General features: G+C 39.8%; 5 protein-coding genes, 1 long non-coding RNA gene and 1 pseudogene across 9 annotated transcripts; 4 read left to right on the forward strand and 3 right to left on the reverse strand.

The window, feature by feature from the left end:
- Window positions 1-2,397, forward strand: LOC109116187. Its single transcript, XR_002023712.1, has 3 exons — window positions 1-51; window positions 488-987; window positions 1,258-2,397. It is a non-coding gene; the product is annotated as an uncharacterized LOC109116187 (long non-coding RNA).
- A 1,776-nt stretch (window positions 2,398-4,173) lies between these two features.
- On the reverse strand, window positions 4,174-5,317 carry LOC104802483 (ethylene-responsive transcription factor ERF034-like). The gene has a single exon (XM_010526117.2). It carries the CDS (start codon window positions 5,235-5,237, stop codon window positions 4,407-4,409), a length of 831 nt encoding a protein of 276 aa, XP_010524419.1. The 5' UTR covers window positions 5,238-5,317; the 3' UTR covers window positions 4,174-4,406.
- A 4,071-nt stretch (window positions 5,318-9,388) lies between these two features.
- Window positions 9,389-10,288, forward strand: LOC104802484. Its single transcript, XM_010526118.1, has 2 exons — window positions 9,389-9,554; window positions 9,666-10,288. Exons 1-2 carry the CDS (start codon window positions 9,486-9,488, stop codon window positions 9,993-9,995), a joined length of 399 nt encoding a protein of 132 aa, XP_010524420.1. The 5' UTR covers window positions 9,389-9,485; the 3' UTR covers window positions 9,996-10,288.
- Window positions 10,289-10,681: 393 nt separating this feature from the next.
- LOC104802485 (UPF0481 protein At3g47200) lies at window positions 10,682-13,919 on the forward strand. Of its 4 annotated transcripts, none has more exons than XM_010526122.1 (5): window positions 10,682-10,737; window positions 11,743-12,052; window positions 12,437-13,022; window positions 13,110-13,251; window positions 13,450-13,919. In XM_010526122.1, exons 2-5 carry the CDS (start codon window positions 11,769-11,771, stop codon window positions 13,728-13,730), a joined length of 1,293 nt encoding a protein of 430 aa, XP_010524424.1. In that variant the 5' UTR covers window positions 10,682-10,737; window positions 11,743-11,768; the 3' UTR covers window positions 13,731-13,919. The 4 variants fall into 4 exon arrangements, with proteins under 4 accessions (XP_010524424.1, XP_010524421.1, XP_010524423.1 ...); XM_010526121.1 differs by adding an exon at window positions 11,003-11,106 and having other exon boundaries at window positions 10,700-10,737; window positions 12,437-13,251; XM_010526119.1 differs by having other exon boundaries at window positions 12,437-13,251.
- A 445-nt stretch (window positions 13,920-14,364) lies between these two features.
- LOC104802487 (transcription factor MYB59) lies at window positions 14,365-15,594 on the forward strand. Its single transcript, XM_010526123.1, has 3 exons — window positions 14,365-14,609; window positions 14,684-14,927; window positions 15,004-15,594. The coding sequence occupies exons 1-3, from the start codon at window positions 14,413-14,415 to the stop codon at window positions 15,478-15,480; spliced, it is 918 nt and encodes a 305-aa protein (XP_010524425.1). The 5' UTR covers window positions 14,365-14,412; the 3' UTR covers window positions 15,481-15,594.
- Window positions 15,595-15,751: 157 nt separating this feature from the next.
- Window positions 15,752-17,223, reverse strand: LOC104802488. Its single transcript, XM_010526124.2, has 4 exons — window positions 16,867-17,223; window positions 16,633-16,794; window positions 16,435-16,543; window positions 15,752-16,092 (listed from the first exon to the last, which is right to left on the reverse strand). Exons 1-4 carry the CDS (start codon window positions 17,197-17,199, stop codon window positions 15,866-15,868), a joined length of 831 nt encoding a protein of 276 aa, XP_010524426.1. The 5' UTR covers window positions 17,200-17,223; the 3' UTR covers window positions 15,752-15,865.
- A 58-nt stretch (window positions 17,224-17,281) lies between these two features.
- Window positions 17,282-18,113, reverse strand: LOC104803080 (annotated as a pseudogene).
- Window positions 18,114-18,252: the final 139 nt, after the last annotated feature.

Here is an 18,252-nt window from a genome sequence, read left to right on the forward strand (position 1 = left end):
GCGGCCGCCGTGAAGAAGCGGCCCTTCTTCTGGCCTTCCTCCGAGGACAAGGTTCTTCCCATGATCTCTCTGTGCATGCGTATACATATTTGTCTCTTCTATGTCTTTGCCTATCGAATTAGTCCGAAATATTATAAATTTTCGAGTTATTTGATCCGCGTCAACTTATGGTTTGGGCGGCACGGTTATTCCATTTCGAGTTTCGTGGAATTTGCCGTATCTTATTTTGCATTGACACCTAAAGCCAAAATGATGGCACTAAAAGCTCGATTTTGATGCTTGTTTTCCATGCCTCGCTTCCACCTAAACCGTTTCGGATGTTGCTGGCTTGCTGTTTTGTATCTTCTCCTCTGATATGGGTTTTTAGCGTCTCAAACACTTACTTCAGAAAGTTAATTGCATTTGCTGCTTTTTCCTTTGAAAGTTATACCTGGTACTGATTTGGAAGAGGAGTTATGCACCTTAATGATTTGTTTCCTCTTCATAGCTTGGTACTGCAGTTCTTCAGTTCCAAAATTCGAAGCTGTCTCAAAAGTTAGAGGCTCAACGAGTTGAATGCTCTGTTCTTGACGATAGACTTTCTCAGACCAAGGAAAAACAGTGGCCATACAAGTCCACATTGAAAACGGTCCGAAAGTCTTGGGGAGGGGTAATGCTTGTTATGTTTTTAATCTGATGTGTTTTCCTTTAACGCTTGTGTCAAATCCCCCAACCATCACAAAGTTCAGTCGATAAGTAGAGGTTCTCTTTCGCCTTACTGGGCGTATGAAATTCTAACTGATGTCTTCCTAATGGCTTATAACTGCCATGGAATCATGCTCTTTTCGCGTGACAATGACATGCACTGTTGGTGACTGACAAAGATCAGAAGGAAACTCTGGTTCGAGGGTAGCCAAGTGACATGCACTCTATCATAGACTGAAGAGTTTGTGTAGTCCTGGTATCTGTGCGTCAGAATATTGATTTCCTTCTGTGTGCCCAAAAGAGGTATACATACTGTTCTGTTGCCACTCTTTGTAGATTTCTCTGGAATGCTCAGACGTTTGTTTGTTGTTTATTAGATTGTTTGTTAATTATCGTCTTTAATTCTTCCTAGTCAATTGATTTAGTTCCTCGCATAACTTTTGAGCCCACTTGATGAAGAGGGAGAGGTGTTTTCTCTGAAAATTCTCTGCCAGTGTCACCTGTTTCTAATGATCTTGGTTGCCGTGTATGGATTAGCCAATGGTGAATGTTGATCTTGTCTTCTTGAACTAGGTTGTAATCACAAAGTGCTACCATTTGTTCTGCAATCAATGCGTGCAAAAGATCACAGCTAGTCGGCAAAAGGAGTGCCCAACATGCTCAGCAAGTTTTGGACACAATGATGTTAAACCAATCTACATATGATGCAGAATAGGTGCAGTGTTCTGCTTAACCGCATGTCCTTCATGCCTGTGCTGCGTCTGCATCGGGTAGTGGCCAATGCTTTGAACTATGAAGCCACGTTGTTGTGTAGTTTCATGCCCGATGACTTGCTGGAAACTCTCAGCCCCTTCAGGCCATTTTAAAACGTGGTAACAACAGTTAAGGCCGGTCTGGATCCGGCCAGTAAACTCCACATCCACATTACGAAACACACAGAGGAATTGCTGAAACGGTTTTACTCTTGTGGAGGTGTATATCATTTGGTATTCCATCTTTGAATAACTTGGAACCACAGGGAATTCCTTGCAGATCAATGGAGGTGTTTTAGAATCTTAGATCTCATGTAATTAGTAGAAACTCTTCTGTGGTTCATGCAGAAACGGAAGAAGAGTACGGGGTAATACGCTTTCGGTGTGAAGGGTATGGCTCTTTGGCGTCAGAGATAAAGGTCAGATTATTTAGTTTACACGTTTTTCTTGAGATCTTTTGATGGGTATTAGTTGCAATACTTAGGGCTGCGTTCTTTATGGCTGGATTTGGTTCTGTTTTCCGCTATGGATGGGTTTCTGGATTTCAAGCCTCCGCACATGTTCTTCGTTTAGTGGTGTTGCTTTTTGATTTTTCGTCTTTCTCCTCGCTTCCTTTTCTTTTTGTTCGCCATCTTTATTCCCAGGGATAAAAGATCACGTGTTGTTTTAGCCGAGTCATCTCACTCGTCCTTGTTATATCTGATAAGTTATGTTTCTAACATAAATCACTTTTCCCCTTGTTTTTTTGCGTAGAAAGCCCATAAAATATGACTACGAAATGCGTAGAGAGAAAGACCCATGACTCGCGTCTCTTTAAGCTCATTCGTGCATTTTTAATTTTTATTTTAATAATTTTTGCATTTTAGTATCTCGACTTCATTTGGATTATGTTTATTATCTTAATTTTTTGTTGACAAATTTCTAATAAAAATTGCCAATGCAACAGATCGGAATTGACATATTATCACTTTAGAGATGTATTGAAAATTAACGAGATATTTTAGTATCTTTTTTTTATTTATTTAGATGTATACTTTAAACTTTACTTTTTTTTACGATATTGTTTGTTTTTTTTAATAATTTTATGACAAGTCAACTTCCTCATGTTATCTTAGACATTTTCGTCTAAAAAATCGAAATATTAAAATATACTAAAATTTGAGATATTATAACATACAAAAAAAATAATATTTAGTTGTTAAAATATGCAGAGGATAATAGTTAGGGTGTTAAGAATATATTTATCCAATATTTGAGCTTTTGCAAATTAACTGTTAATTATGCCAACATAATCAGTTACTGTCTTAAATATTTGTTATATATATATGTATATACACACACACACATTTACGGCCCCATTAATTATTACAATTAATCAACAAAGAAAAAGAGATTAAAGACAAATGATGATTAGGTACTTGTGGAGTACCTAATACCGGATGGACACTTTTCTACTAATCATTTTGGCTGCTAGTGGGCGGGGAGAATGATGTCTTGCAATTAGATATGGAGAGGCTCCTGCACTTAAAATCATTATCCCATTGAAAAACTCTACTCTACACACATATATGTTGCGATAATGATCGTGAGATCACTAACGCACCCACTATATTCCTTAGTGGCCTCAACTATCCCAAGCCCTCCAATAACAGTAACAATGTCAATGCGTATGCCCATGGATGAATTGCCTACAAGTGATTGATTATCCACATGGGAATGTTGTACCGATTTTCAAGGACAAGTGTAAATACACAATCTTTTTCGGAGTTTTGAAAACGTAAATCCAAACCCATAATGATTCGGAGAAAAAAAAGGGCAGTTGAAAACGAAACTTGATCGAGAAATTTTGCCGACGGAACAGAAGATTCTATCATCCTTTTCATAAACCAATGGAGGAAGAGATTAGCTTTGTTTGTGGTAATATCGTATGTTGTCACTCTCATATTTGGGTCCAATGTGTTTTCGGAATCCATAACAGTCCATCTTTTGCCTCGTGAAATGGTGAATAAAGCAATCCCTAGACACATTATAATATATATATATATACACATACTGTCACTCTCATATATATGTACACATTAAAGGAGATAGGTCGCATTTTAAAAAAAGTATAAAAGGAAAGAGAGAATAACAAAAGTAAAAGTTAGTAAAAAAAAAAAAGATCCAAAGACATCATCACCATGTGAGTCATCATGTTATTTCCCAAAACCCTCAAAATTATATATATATTTTTTTATAAAGGGGAATTTGCTCAAAAGCTTGTCTCCCCCCTTCACTGTCAAAATTGCAATTATAGTCTCATCAAAACGCGTACACCATGTATGACGCATTTTTGTGGTGGCACCAACCCGTCATGCTATTGCTAGGTCTAAACATTAGCCTATAACGTGAAATGCATATATATATGCTTCCTCGAAATATTATTTCATACGTTCGTCTAATAAACCCAAATTTACTATAAGAAGGGCTTAAACTGAAAACAATAAATAAACAAATATCTATTAATGGGATAATGTACTTTAGCTATTACTATTTTAAGATTTTTTTCTTAGTTAACTACAATTAATTAACGGTTGAAAAAGTGGTGACAGCGGATAAGACGAGACGTTGCATTATATGTCTTGCAATTGCAGGGATGCTCTTGCTCCAAAGTCAAACTACGGCCTGATTCATGAAACTCTACAATTTTTGGGTCCAAAAAGCAAAAAAGGAAACAATCTAATAACATATATGATTCGAGAGATCAAACATCGGGTCTTTATTTTGTATTCTTCCCTTTGGTAGACCGACTTCCACAACACATATATATACATATATATATATATATATTACATTGACGTTAATTTTAAACACCCTTTTTAAAAAGGAAAATAATCAAAATTCCCGCATTTCTTCACACCAAAAGCCAAATAAAAAACCAAAAAAAAAAAAAGTGAATTTGGAATTTAGTAGTGTTAGTGTGGGGGTATTTCAGTCATTCTGCCATAAGAATGGCTCCTCCAGCCGAAACACCGAGTCGGCCGCACAAAGCTGCCACGTGGATGAGTAGGAGTAGCAAAACGCGTCGTTTCGAGTCGACCCGTCAGTGAAAAGATCCGGCAAGTCAAAGAGCGTGTCCTCTTCGCTGTCCTTGTCCGCACTCGAAGCCGACGAAGTCACCGACGAATCCCGCGTCATCATGTCCGAAGAAACCAAACTGCTCGACGACCGAGCCGCAGATATCTCGGCCCTACTTGTCTCGGATTCCCCCGAATCATCACTGCCCATCGTACGATCATCAGCAGTTGGCGTGAGATCGTGCCACGTGGCGGCGGCCTTGGCGGCGGCTGCTTGGATGTCTTTAGGGGAAGTGGTCGCCGGACGGGGAAGCTCTCCGGACAATTTGGGGAAATTGAGGTAAGCCGTGGAGCCTTTAATGGCTAAAGCGGCCACGTCGTGGGCTCGAGCCGCCATCTCCGCCGTCCGGTAAGTACCGAGCCAGATTCTTGATTTTTTCCTCGGCTGTCTGATCTCCGACACCCACTTGCCCCAGCTTCTCATCCGTACTCCTCTGTACGTTGGATGCTTATCACCACTACCATTGTCATTGTTCTTGTGCCGTTTCTTGGCGCCATTGTTGTCGTCTGGAGCTTTTCTTGATGCCCTTGCTTTAGAATTGTCTACGGTGCAAGTTTCGAGAGAAAACGAAGTGGAAGAACAAGAAGAGGATGGAGACAAAGACGAAGAAGAAGCCGAGGTCGTATTGACAAGGAAAGTATTGTCTTGAAGAGCACTCCTCTCTATGTTGATATGTTTTTCCATTTTGAGAGAGAGAGAGAGAGAGAGATGGAGGAGTATTGGAGTACAAGAATAGAGGTGAAGTGGGTTTCTATTAATATTCCTCCATTATAATATGAAAATACATTTTTCCCCATTATTTTGTTGATTTTTGGGTGATGGAGGGAGGGGGGGATGGGGTCCACGGAACAAATATATCAGACTACAGTTCAGCACTTCAGCGATCCAGTTTACCCCATATGAAAAATTAAAATTTAATATATACATACAGAGATGTACATACATGTATTCGTAGATGCAAAAAGCAAACCACCAAAACTCGAACAATAATTGCATGGTTCTCGTTGAAATTTTCCTTTTACTCTCTCGTCTCGTGCATGTGATTGCGCGTCACCTCTCTAACACATGAATTGTCGTCTTCTGCGCTTTGGATGATCCTTACGTCATAAATATAAATTGGCATCTTTTTGTAAGTGGTTTTATTTAATTCTAGGATCAGGATAGACTTGGTAAATATCAATCATCTTCTGCTTATAAAAATCTCGACATGCGTTGCAAACATATATAATATTAATTTACACATCACGTTTACGTACAAATAAATCATAATACAGATTTGTGTATAAATAAATTCACGTCGGCCATTATCGAATAATGAATTTCCACATGGGTCAAATAAATTAGAAAACAAACAAAAAATATTTTCGTTTCTTTTTTTTTTTTCACCACGAGACACGACTTGGCCCCTCTTTCAATATATGAAAACAAAAATTTTAAAAAGATATCGAGAAAACCGTATCACATTTATAATCAAATGACCACACTTCTTCCATGCCAAGAAGCTTGTTGTTAAGTGTTTAGCATTAAATAAAACGTACATACAAGCAAAAATGTGTTACGGGTTAATCTATATCATGTGTGTGTAAATGCATTGACGTCGCAGTTGATAGTCTTTTACCACTCGGGACCATTAGAAAAACCAACTTTATTGGTATTGTTATTGACATCTTAATAAATATAACCTCTGCTTGCATTTAAATATTTTTGCCCCATCTGTTTTCTACGAACTCATTGAACAACTGACTCTCTCTCTCTCTCTCTCTCTCTCTCTCTCTGTATATATATATATATATAAGTTTGAAGCAAATTGATTGTCCACTGGCTATTGTTTATTTAGATTCTTATAATCGATTGAAACGATATTTTGACTCAACAGCTGCGCTGATTGCAGTTCCCGTGTTGTATTATAGTATCAAATCAGAGAAAAGAATGATATAACTGATCAACTCTTTCCTGATTTAGATCTTATTCATGTCATATATTCAATTAATTAATTATGATGATTTGATCCGTAATCGATTATATAGCAAAGACATATCGGCATATGATATTTCATGAGGAGAAACCAAAAGGGGAAACCCGAGGCATTGCCTCGGCTATAATTTCATTTTTTTTTTAAAATGAAGGATGAAAATCTGATGGGAAAGGGTGTAATTGACCATAGATTCATATAATGCAGACCGACAAATAGCAAAGTCGAAAGTGGAAACACGGCTGTTTGGAGGGGAAGAAGACAACACTACACGCAATATAACACGTGACACGAAAAATTTCACACTAACATATAATTTTATAATTGACACCCATTTTATGGTGCGTGTATATTAGAATTTAAATTCATTCCGTAACAATAATAACAATAACAATAGCAACACAAAAAAAAAATATTATTTACAACAAAAGAGTCGATAGATGTACAATGGAGTAATAATATACAAAGGAAGATATTTTGGAATAAAAATAAAGATGATTAAAAAAGCGGGGATTTAATGTCTGTACGTCAAATGTGAAGGTGGAGGGGACACATGGCGGACATGCCACTCGTTTCCACTTAGTCTTACTTTTTCCTCACTCTTTTTTTTTTCAAAATCAAAATTAATAGCGATAAAGAAAATACATTTGCCATGAGAAAACGAATGGTCCCGATCTCTTGGACCAACGTAATCGTACGGATGGCATCTTTATAGTGTGCGTGTGTGTGTATATACACAACACATTCGGCATCTCTATTGTCTATACGAAGAATCCAAAGTTAAAGAATCGAGTTAAATCGCCAATTTTTTCATGCAAAGCCTTTCTAAATTTTAAATCCCATATATATAAGTTTTATTTTGAATTATACATTTATTATGATACAGATAAGTGTAGTTTTTATTTTATTTAGATTCTTTCTTATATTAAGAATTATATTACAAAATTTACGATATATATATGTATACCATTTGAGAAATAAAATATAAAAGATAATTAATATTTTTATAAATTTGTAACAATAATACGATTGAAATTTAGTAAAAGAAAATAATCTAATACGAGAATGGGCATTAATGAGTTGCACAGATGGACCGGATAAAAATAAAATGATTCAATCATCCCGTGGGCCCATGCCACGTGTACGGCCGTTGTGACATAGGCGCTGAAGGGAGAGACTTCCGATATGTGATGCAAGGGTGTGCGTATTTATACAATAATTAGGATAAATAACACAGAACCAATTTAATTATGGGATTGTAATTGCACCGTACATTTAAGTCAAATGTGGCCCTAAATCTACAGGGGCCTATATATATTATATGTATCCGTATATGTATACATATATAATAAAACCATATAACATGAGAATGGCATTATTTTAGCGGTCGATTTCATAACGGGGGGACCTGCGTTGGTTTGGCTCCTTAAATATGCTTGTCCCCTTCGTCCTTTGCGTTCATTCATTTCTCTCTTCCTTTCCCCACCAAACTTGGGAAATTTTTTGAAATCAATCTCTTCCGAATTCATCATTTTTGTTCAATTCATGCATATATACGTAATAGATTATATAAAATTTTATATTACTAAAAAAGAGCATAATCCTTAGTGTAGTTTCCTACGCCCTATGATTTGAGGAATTCTCGTGGAAACTAGAAATAATGTGCAAATTAGAAATCTTAATTGCATATACTTGCCTATGCCGACGAAAATACAATATTTTATACCATGGGCAGATACTGCCCAAAGTTCGCTGAATGGTAACATTTTGGGCCACACCAAATCTGACCCTCCAAATCTTGCTTTTGGTCCGACTGAATATTATATCATAATAATAATAATAATAATAATAATAATACACCTGCATGTCCATGTCTAATTAAGTCTCGTCGACGCGGTCAAAAAGAGCCTAATGATAGGGCTTTAGTTTAAACTTAACGCTTCGCACTGATGATGATATGCGTTCCCTAAAGTCTAAACATACCGGATTATGAATATACAAAAACTATACTATATACAAGGTCTATATAACCTCAGCATAATTTAACAAAACTACGTTTAGTCTGTTGAAATCACTTGAGATAATATTAAAGACATGTTACATGAAATAAAATTAGACACAGATCAATCGTGTATCTTAGCAATCAAAATAAAAAGGGTGAATGATTACCAAAAAAATAAAATAAAAAGGTGGATTAGTGGACAGACCATTCAGATGCAAAATCCAATAATTTCATCGAGAGGAAAATGTTGGACATAGATGTACGTCGACATCATTTTGTATAAATTTGGTGGTGCCCTAAATCTTGACTTGTCTCCGTAATCTTAACAATATATATCATATTAAATTAAAATTTATGTATCGTGGTTCCGGATCCGGCGCTCCGATTCGAAAGGCAATGCGACCGTTATTATTATTATTATTATTCAATTTATAATGAAATTTAAACAACCGGGAGACCTGCAAATGTACCTGAGTTGGTTATAATTCTATATTCCACAATTTAGTAAGAATGAAATATAAATGATTTAAAACACAATCTTTTTGTAATAAATTGTCTTAGTTCCTTCTCCACAATAAAGTGGTATCCGCTTTCTGTAATTTTTGTTCAAAAAAGATTTGTACATTTTGGCGTCTCGTGTTTTTAATTCTAAATCTTACAAACCTCTTCATTGATATTATTGGGCTCTTATCTAAATATAATGCAATGTAAAGATAAGACGTACAAGTTCATAACTATAATAATTGTAGCGATCGATGATATTTTATTTTATACTTAATTTGTCATTACATGCTGAGAATCGGACATGTGTGCGTACGTTTTCGCCTGCACGGTTATTATTATGTTTGGTTGGGACTTTCTTTGTTCTTTTCTTCCTCCTGGAACCATCCCGTGTCTGAAATGCAAACACAGTCGCTTCGGTCCACGACAACTTGACACGTTTGCGACACTGGCCTCGATGCATGCATGTGGATGGATCTCAAGGTACTTGGGGTATGCAAGGACGGAGAAGGAAAGAATAGCCCGGGTAGCCATAGATATTTGAGTAGAAAACATTACCAGATATTCATTCACGATATGAAATATAAGTGTGTGTGTGTGTATATATATATAACATTCTCAATTATATCTGACATAGGTAACAGGAGATGATCTTATGGACAACCCGTGTTCAGAGCATGCGGTTCGTCGAGACCTCTTGTTGCTCGAGAACCAAATCCCTTACTTCATCCTCGAGAAACTGTACGATGCCGCGGCGGCCAAAGGGAAGTTGTCTGGTGACATGTCCTTACGCCAACTCGTCCTGAAGTTCTTCGATGTCCCAGCTGAGATCAATGAAAACACAAAGTTCAATCATTTCGCGGATTTCATGAGGTGCTTCTTCGTGGAGACCCTCGACCTCACGGAACACGAGCGGAAGAAGATTGAGGAAAAACGGCCCATCCGTCGCATTACGACAACTCAATGAACAGGTCATTCGCCAAACTCAGGAGCGTCTACTTCTCCGACCTTTGGACGGGGACAGCCGCTGTCGGCGCCACCATTCTCCTCCTCTTGACTCTCATTCAGACGGTGGCTTCGGTCATCCAGCTTTTTCAGAAAGGAACATAACAAGTCATTCGAGTCGAGGGGTGGACACAATGTAGCTGCTAACGGGCCTTCAAATAAAGCCCAATAGCCCAAACTTTGTTGCATGTTGGCTATCAAAATTATTTTAAAGTTGGCATGGACTAGTGCCTCGTATTATTTAAGTAATATACTTCAGCAATATGGGAAATAAACTTTCCTACATACGCTGAATTATAACAACAAGTTTTAAGTTTATTTCCAGTTAATATTCACTCACATCACCCACGAAACTTTCAACCATTTTCTTTTGGAGAATATCACGTTCAACTTGTTCACTGAAAATATTGTCTAACCTTTCATGGATACTATTAACGTGTAGAATTCAAGTTCCTTGTCAGCAACTTGGAACAAATTATGTGATGACCTCAGGTCAACGGTTTGGATTAGTCATTGAAATTAAACAATTAACAGGTTGGCTTATATGAAAATCTTTACTCGGCCAAGATATTAAATTGCCAAACGACGCTAATATATACCTAAATGCTCCATATCTTCCATCTATATAAACCCTAACAATTCAGAACCAGCATCAGCCTTATCAGACTTTATTGCATATATAAGATTCATTTCCCTTATTCCTGGTACGTAATCATATCTCTTTTAGTTTATCAACGTGTCTTTCTCACATGCATAATAACAACAATATGATTGTAATGATCGATGCCCCCTCGCCGGCTACGTCGCTTCCGCAAGTCTGTTATTCTTTTCCGTCCATCTCTCCCTCTGGAGGCGGCTAAATAACCGCCGCCGTCGGCTACACGTGCGGCGGTCAAATTTCTGTGGGGGGGTTTCGATCAATTCTATATTTCTCTGTTAGGTTTATTCATTACGTCTCGATTTTGCAAGGCATCTATTCCACTTTCTGTCTCGTTCTCCTCGTGAGATGACGATGTCCTGGCGCGAATGGTTTCTTGGGCATTTAGCTGATGATTTCAGTTTCTGACGACAAAGTATGCGGTGTATTGTTACCATAGAATGCATTGTTTCTCTTTTTCGTTGGCTAAGATTCTTATTTTCGTCTCATTTTGTCGATTATGCGCTCTCCGTTAATTTGGCGAATAGATACATGGCCGTTTTCTCTTTAATCTCTAGAAACCTATATATACTCTCCTATCCTTGATCTCCTTGTTTTGCTTGCATTTTCACCATCGCAGTCTCGATTTTTTTTTATCGGGCTTGATAATTAGTTACGTTATTTTATATACTATATCCAAGTTTTTTTTGAATAATCCGAAAGTTCACCGGATCTTTGACCCAACTACATCTTCCAGAGGATTGGGGAAGTCCAGATGAATGCTTCTCCCCACGCTTGGATTTGAACCCAGAATACGAGCATGCTTTGCATGTTCTCTTACCACTAGACCACCCAAACTTGGGTTACTATATGCAAGTTTGGTTATTGGTCGATTATAATTTGTATGATTGTAATCCAACTGAAGCGAAACGAGTTTAAATTTAGTTACATGTATATATATTTTACAGATGTAGCTGAACCAAACAGTTATTTAAACGAACCGAATAGATGCGATGAGCTGATCAAACATCAAATAGAGAATATATGATCATAAATTGTGATGCCAATGCAGGCCAGGTATCTGCACAAGTACATCGCATGGGGGAAATCGAAGAAGCAAGTACGAGCTCCAATGTGAATGGTGGGAAAAATAAGCCAAAGCTTCTGGGTAAAGCCCTCCATCTTCCTCCGTCTTCATCGGCACCGGCGGGTTTGAAGACATCTGAGCTCACAATCGAATATTGTTGCGTATACAGAGTGCCAACCCGGCTGAGAAGGGTGAACCCTGAAGCCTACACGCCTCAGATGCTCCTCCTCGGACCTCTTAACCATTCTTTAAAAGCTGAAGCAGCCACCAAAAGATCCTCCTCTGATGATCCAAGGTATACATTTATCTATCATCATTTTATTACTCTCTATGTATATTTGTACATTAACCTTTGAGGTATAAATAAGAAAATAAATAAAACAAACTATCCTAAATTAATGTTAACTACTCCCAATACGTCTCCTATCAACCCATCTTCCCTTAAGACTTAGATTTGATAATTTGACCATTTCAAATTATTAACAAAACATTATTTAAACATAAAATAAAATATTCCAATACAAGATTATTCTAACAGTATATACATATATGTATCCATGGTTTTATGTCGCCATGCATTAGAGTGTTCACGTTTTGCTGTCTTTAAGAGTTCGGAAGAAGTGACAATGCCTTTCTCATATACAATTCTTTATAATAACCGCATAAACTTTATATTAAGGTACTTGGACTATCTAAATATGGAGAGCCATAAGCGGAAGTATCTAGCGGAGTTCGCCCAACGTTATGGGGGAGCAATCGTTGAAGGTTTCAAGAGAAAGATACAAGAGGAGGAAAAGTTGATAAGGGCGAGCTATGCAGAATCAACCGAGTGGATCGAATCCAGCGAGTTCGTAGACATGATCCTCCACGACTCAGTTTTCATAATAGAATACCTCTTAAGACTCGGTCGCCATAATGACGCCACAAAAAAGACAGATGACATTCTTATTAACCAACCTTTTCTCCAAACCAACATCTGGGAGGATTTCATTTTGCTCGAAAACCAACTTCCTTATTTCATTCTCCGCAAAATGTTCGACCCTTTCGTGGAAACCCATGGTGATAGGAAAAAAACATTTCGTAAGCTCATCCTGGAATTTTTCAACGTCGAGAGTAAGATCAAGGACGCCACAGAGTTTAAGCATTTTTTAGATTTACTTCGGTGCGCACGCGTGGAGACGCTTCCCGAAAGGGTTCCGAAATCGGATGAGAAAGACGCAACCATCAGTCATATGTGCACGGCCGAGAAGTTAGACAGCGCAGGAGTAAAGTTTGAGGCAATAGACAATGAGTTATCATTGGAAGTCAAGTTCGAAAGGGGTCGCCTGAAAATACCTACTTTCTTCGCACAGGACAGTCTGGAGATCGAACTGAGGAACGTGATGGCGTTCGAGCAGTGCCACTACCCATACACATCGTACGTCTGCAACTACGTCTCATTCTTGGATTTCCTCATCGACACAGAAAAAGACGTCGACTTACTCATCGAGAAAGGTACTTCGCCTCCTCTTTATACATATATACCCGACATAGGATGAAAACATTCGGAGTAACCCCGATGGCATGCAACTAAGAAATCAAAATGCATGGTGCTTGATGCCATCTAAAATCAACAAGAACTGGACAGTTAATGCAAACTAAACTTATGTAATGCGATTTGTATCTTCCGTGTGATGCGTGTGTAAATAAAAGGAGTGATAAAGAACTGGATGGGGTACGGGGGTTCGGTAGTGGACATGGTGAACAAGCTCGTCTCGGGGGTCGTGGAGGAAAACTCATACTATTCCGACATAATCAAATCGCTCAACGATCACTACAAAAGCTCTTACAACAGGTCCTGCGCCATGCTCAGTCGCGTCTACTTCTCCGACCTGTGGAAAGGGACAGCCACTGTCGCCGCCGCCATTCTCCTCATCTTGACTCTCATTCAGACGGTGGCTTCGGTCATCCAGCTTTTTCAGACCGGAAAATAACAAGACAGAGTTTAATCTTCCTTTACGCAACTCAACTGTGTTCCGTTTGCTTACGTTTCTGTCTGTTTGTTAAGTTTGGTATTGTCAAGTGAGGTGCTCTGTTGTTGTTAATCTCTCTACGTTACGGGTATGTTATTACACTCTCATAATTATGCTTTTTTATTTTTATATCGTCAAGTATCATTCCAACTTAAAAATTTTATATTAATTAAATACAATATTTTGAGATTTTAATTTTCTATCTATAAATATATTAATATTTTATTTTAAATAATGAAAAATCCAACAAGTCTCCAAACGTTTCTATATCAATAATATATATATCGTCCGACAATTTAATTCGACGTAATAAAATCATACAACCGGAGTCGGATGAAAATCGAATTACAATTCCACAAAGCCCAGATTTGGCCCACGGTCCCAACTTAAGACTGCCTGACTTGGTCCTGGGCGTTTAAGTTCAACTTGGGCCGGTATCAGGAAAGGGTATTTATGTAATTACGGGTTGGAACTTCGAAACACGAGGGAGAAACTTGGGGGGAAGTGGGGGTAATGGCATGTAACCGCCTCCAACCGTCGCTACAAAACCGAAGCAACCTCTGCACGACTGAAACCAAACAACAACACTCTCTCTCTCCGACCAAAAAACCCTGAAGACGAAGCTCTCTTTCTGCAGATTCTGATGAGGAAAATGGAAGCGAAGAAGGAGGAGATTAAGAAAGGCCCGTGGAAGGCCGAGGAAGACGAAGTCCTCATCAACCATGTCAAGAAGTACGGTCCTCGTGACTGGAGCTCCATTCGATCCAAAGGCCTTCTTCTTCGCACCGGAAAATCCTGCCGTCTCCGTTGGGTCAACAAACTCCGTCCCAATTTGAAGAAGTACCGATCGTCTCCCTTTTCCGATTCTTCCTTCTCTCTGTTTCGATTCAAGTTTTGGGTTCCTTTTTTTTCAGTGGATGCAAGTTCACGGCGGAGGAAGAGAGGACGGTGATAGAGTTGCAGGCGCAGTTCGGGAACAAGTGGGCGAGGATCGCTACGTATTTGCCCGGACGAACAGATAACGACGTTAAGAATTTCTGGAGCAGTAGACAGAAGAGGCTCGCTAGGATTCTCCAGAATTCATCGGGCGAATCGAGTTCCAGGCCTCACAAATTCAATAGCGCGAGATCTGGTCGTGATTCTGTAGGTTCTTCCGAGGTAAATTCATATCCAGAGCCCGTCTAATCTCTCTCTTCTCTTACCAGTTGTTAAATCATGTCTGCTGGATTCTTAGGTTCCAGGTTTCGGCTTTGTCGGGCAAGAGATGTCGGCTTCATCATCGAAGATTGTTCTTCCATGTTCATCAGCTTATTTAGACGCATCCCAACCAGTGGAAACATTGGCAATGCCGGATTTGGGTATCAAGCTTGAGCCGCATCCGTTTGCTTTCGGGACAGATTTCGGCTTGATGGAGACATCCTTATTCACCGAAACGCAGACACAGATTTCTCTTACTCAGTTGCCTCAGCCGCAATCAAGCATCCAATTCTCGCCCGACAGCCAAGAACTCTTGGCCAGGCTGGACGACCCCTGTTTCTACGATATCCTCGGACCAGGGGATTCAGCCCAACAATTCTCTCTTCCCCAGCCGTTCTTTGAGCCAGCGAGAAGCCACCGACATGTTGGGAGGGATGAACCAGACGTCTTCTTGGATGATTTCCCTTCTGACATGTTTGATCAAGTCGATCCGCTTCATAGTCCATTTAACTGATGACGAGGCTTCTGTCATTGTAAATGATGTGTGTTTAGGTTGGATTAGCTCAATTCTAACTGATTTGTCTCTGGATGTTCTTAGCAATAGTTATGACTACATCCCTCTGTACTGACAATCCTTGTTGCTTGTGCTATCTCTCTAGCTTACTGTATTTTTTACCCTCGGTTTTTTGTAGTGTGTTAGATCAGATTCTGGTTTCTTTTCCTTCTTTTCAATATAGATTTTCTACAAACTTGTCTGAAAGCAGTTCTGTTCAAAGTGTGTTGAAACATGGAATTTTTCTGGAAACAATGATCTTATTGATTGAATGTAAAGTGTGAAACCATGATCATACAGGAGTTCAAACACAAAGTACAGGAAGATGTACTGTAAGATACTCTGGCTAGACTGGAGTTTGGCTTATGATATGGTCATGAAGGTCTGTGGTGCTTGAGGGATGGTACTGAATTCCAGCTTGACCGTGACTGGTAATCACCTCAAACTTGCCAGAGTCAAGCGACCCGTCTCCATTAGATACCCGTCTTCTCAACTCGACATATGCACAGTAATCTACTTCGTACACAGTTACATCTTCGAGGAATGTTGATAATACAGTTCCTACTCCTTCCCCTGCATTTGGGAAACATGATGGTGAATGGAGGAAAATATCACATAGTTCATTCTAGAGTCCTTTGCTTCTACAGTGTTTCAAAGAAACATATCTTAGAAGAGGGCCAGTGCAAGGCAGCAACGAGCATAGAAGAAAGCAAAACTAAGGCTGAACGAGATTTGACCCGTTAAGACAAGTTAGATGGTCACAGCTGATCGAGGCACGATACCCTAACCAACCAAGTATGATGTGCTTCCACCAAGACATGTACTGGTTTTTTCTTCTTCAGAAACATAGTCATAAACAGACATGATGTTGGAAACTAGGAAGATACCGAACGAGAACTGAGAAACAGTACTCACCATGGGTGACTAACAGCAAGTTCTCAGAAGGGTAATTATCTGCCAGAGCCTTGACCATATTCACATATCTGTCTCTACAGCCCTCCACTGTCTCTTCCCATTTCGGTAGCTAAACCAGGGAAGGCAAGAGGTAGATGAAATGAATCAAGTTCACACTCAGAATGCTCCTAAAGAAAGTCTTATATATCTAAATTTCACCTCTTTGTAGACTCGATCCGTATTACGATCCACCATCCCATCAGGAAACATGGCTTCAAGATCTGAAATGTTGTTGAATCCAAAGTTTCCATCTTTGGGAGCAAGCTCACGCCTAATAGCCACTGAGTTTAACATCTCACACAAGCCAAGCTCAATAGCAACCTGAAGCAAACGAACATCTCGGCAATGTCGAAATCATAAAGCCGATTTACATAGAGGGGCGATGATACTGACCTTGAGCTTGGATTGATCGATTGAATCGACGTCTTTGGAAGACATGGCGTTGGGGTCGACATCGACGGCGGAGAGGGCAGCGACGACCTCGGAGGCTGTCTGGATGCAGCGGAGGAAAGGGGAGACGAAGACGCGGTGGACCGGGAAGCCGGTCTGAGATCGAATCCTCTGGCCCGTACGGAAGGCCCGAATCAGACCGTCCTGTACGAGCGGTGGGTCCCACGGCCTTGCCGCCGTCGACACCCAGAGCGGCTCGAAATTGTCGATTTGATCACCGTGACGCATTACGATCACGCGCTGGTAGCCATTGGCGTTCGCTTTTGCAGGCTCCATCGCTCTCTCTCCCCCTCTGTTCCTTCAGTTTATTATTTAAAAAACGGAGAACAAAAATTCCAATTCCATCAACCCACACCCATTGGAAAAAAAAGCTTTGACCTTTACAATTTATATCATCATCTGTACATCTAAACATGAGATATATGGCTTTTGGGTCTCCCCTTGAATTTGTTTAACCACGCAAGTGATGGGCACATAATTTCGGAAAAAAGGGGTTTAACCCCATTCATTAATCCATTAAAACGGCGGGGGTTTGCAGGCTCTACGCCATCTCAACATTTTCCTCCTCCTCCTCATCCACAATCTCCTGCTAGGTTTTGATCCAGTCGATGCGAAGATATCCCCATCCATCTCCATCTTTGAGAGCAATCTCGATAACTTCTGCTTCTTCTCCTTTCCCTCCGTCGCTATCTTCGCATCCGCGTTGTTCCTAGAGCACCTTGACTCATGCCGATTCGTCCCCTGAGCTTTGTTCTCCTGCGCAGAACCGCTGCAGCTCTTCAACGACCCGCCTCCGATCTCAATCGGTCGCTTTTTCGGAGGTGGTTTCCTCGGCCTTAGATTCCATGTCTTTGGAGCAAATTCCGCTGCTTTCTGACAAACTTCGGAGATCCAATCACCAACAGATACATCTTCATCGATGGTGGAGGCAGCATCGCTGTTCTTTGGTCGAATTCGGATCAGGATCTTGGATCTAACATCCGCCACCATTGACATGTTCTCGTATCGATCCGCAGCGAGATCAGACCCACCAGTGGCGGTTCCCTTCTTCTCTCCAGCTTCGAATCGGAAGACGAACAAGAGACGCCATTTCGCTCGTCGACCACCGGATTGTCGGCCTCGCGAAGCGGGGAGTTGGAGGAGGGTTTGCGAAGCCGGCGGGGGTTGGAGTGGTTGATGGCCCACCGAGGTCAGACAATTTATGCATAATTATTTAAAAATACTAAATAAGCCTAAAAATAACCGGGACTTGTAATATAAAAACCAAAATATCCATTTTAGGCCTACACGGTGAGACGACGAGCTGTTTCAGAAGTGGAGGTTGCAAAC

The sequence above is a fragment of the Tarenaya hassleriana genome, unplaced genomic scaffold (genome assembly GCF_000463585.1).
Source record: "Tarenaya hassleriana unplaced genomic scaffold, ASM46358v1 Cleome8, whole genome shotgun sequence".
NCBI classification, from domain to species: Eukaryota; Viridiplantae; Streptophyta; class Magnoliopsida; order Brassicales; family Cleomaceae; genus Tarenaya; species Tarenaya hassleriana.

Bases quoted from the DNA above. Each gene is read 5' to 3' on its own strand.
- LOC104802484 (XM_010526118.1), top strand. From the start codon at position 9,486: ATGCATGCATGTGGATGGATCTCAAGGTACTTGGGGTATGCAAGGACG. The intron at 9,555-9,665 runs GTAGCCATAGAT...TATCTGACATAG, and splicing joins AGAAGGAAAGAATAGCCCGG to GTAACAGGAGATGATCTTAT.
- LOC104802488 (XM_010526124.2), bottom strand. From the start codon at position 17,199: ATGGAGCCTGCAAAAGCGAACGCCAATGGCTACCAGCGCGTGATCGTA. The intron at 16,795-16,866 runs GTCAGTATCATC...CGTTTGCTTCAG, and splicing joins TCGATCAATCCAAGCTCAAG to GTTGCTATTGAGCTTGGCTT. The intron at 16,093-16,434 runs GTGAGTACTGTT...TCCCAAATGCAG, and splicing joins CTTGCTGTTAGTCACCCATG to GGGAAGGAGTAGGAACTGTA.
- LOC104802487 (XM_010526123.1), top strand. From the start codon at position 14,413: ATGAGGAAAATGGAAGCGAAGAAGGAGGAGATTAAGAAAGGCCCGTGG. The intron at 14,610-14,683 runs GTACCGATCGTC...CTTTTTTTTCAG, and splicing joins CTCCGTCCCAATTTGAAGAA to TGGATGCAAGTTCACGGCGG. The intron at 14,928-15,003 runs GTAAATTCATAT...CTGGATTCTTAG, and splicing joins ATTCTGTAGGTTCTTCCGAG to GTTCCAGGTTTCGGCTTTGT.
- LOC104802485 (XM_010526119.1), top strand. From the start codon at position 11,769: ATGGGGGAAATCGAAGAAGCAAGTACGAGCTCCAATGTGAATGGTGGG. The intron at 12,053-12,436 runs GTATACATTTAT...CTTTATATTAAG, and splicing joins TCCTCCTCTGATGATCCAAG to GTACTTGGACTATCTAAATA. The intron at 13,252-13,449 runs GTACTTCGCCTC...TGTAAATAAAAG, and splicing joins CGACTTACTCATCGAGAAAG to GAGTGATAAAGAACTGGATG.
- LOC104802483 (XM_010526117.2), bottom strand. From the start codon at position 5,237: ATGGAAAAACATATCAACATAGAGAGGAGTGCTCTTCAAGACAATACT.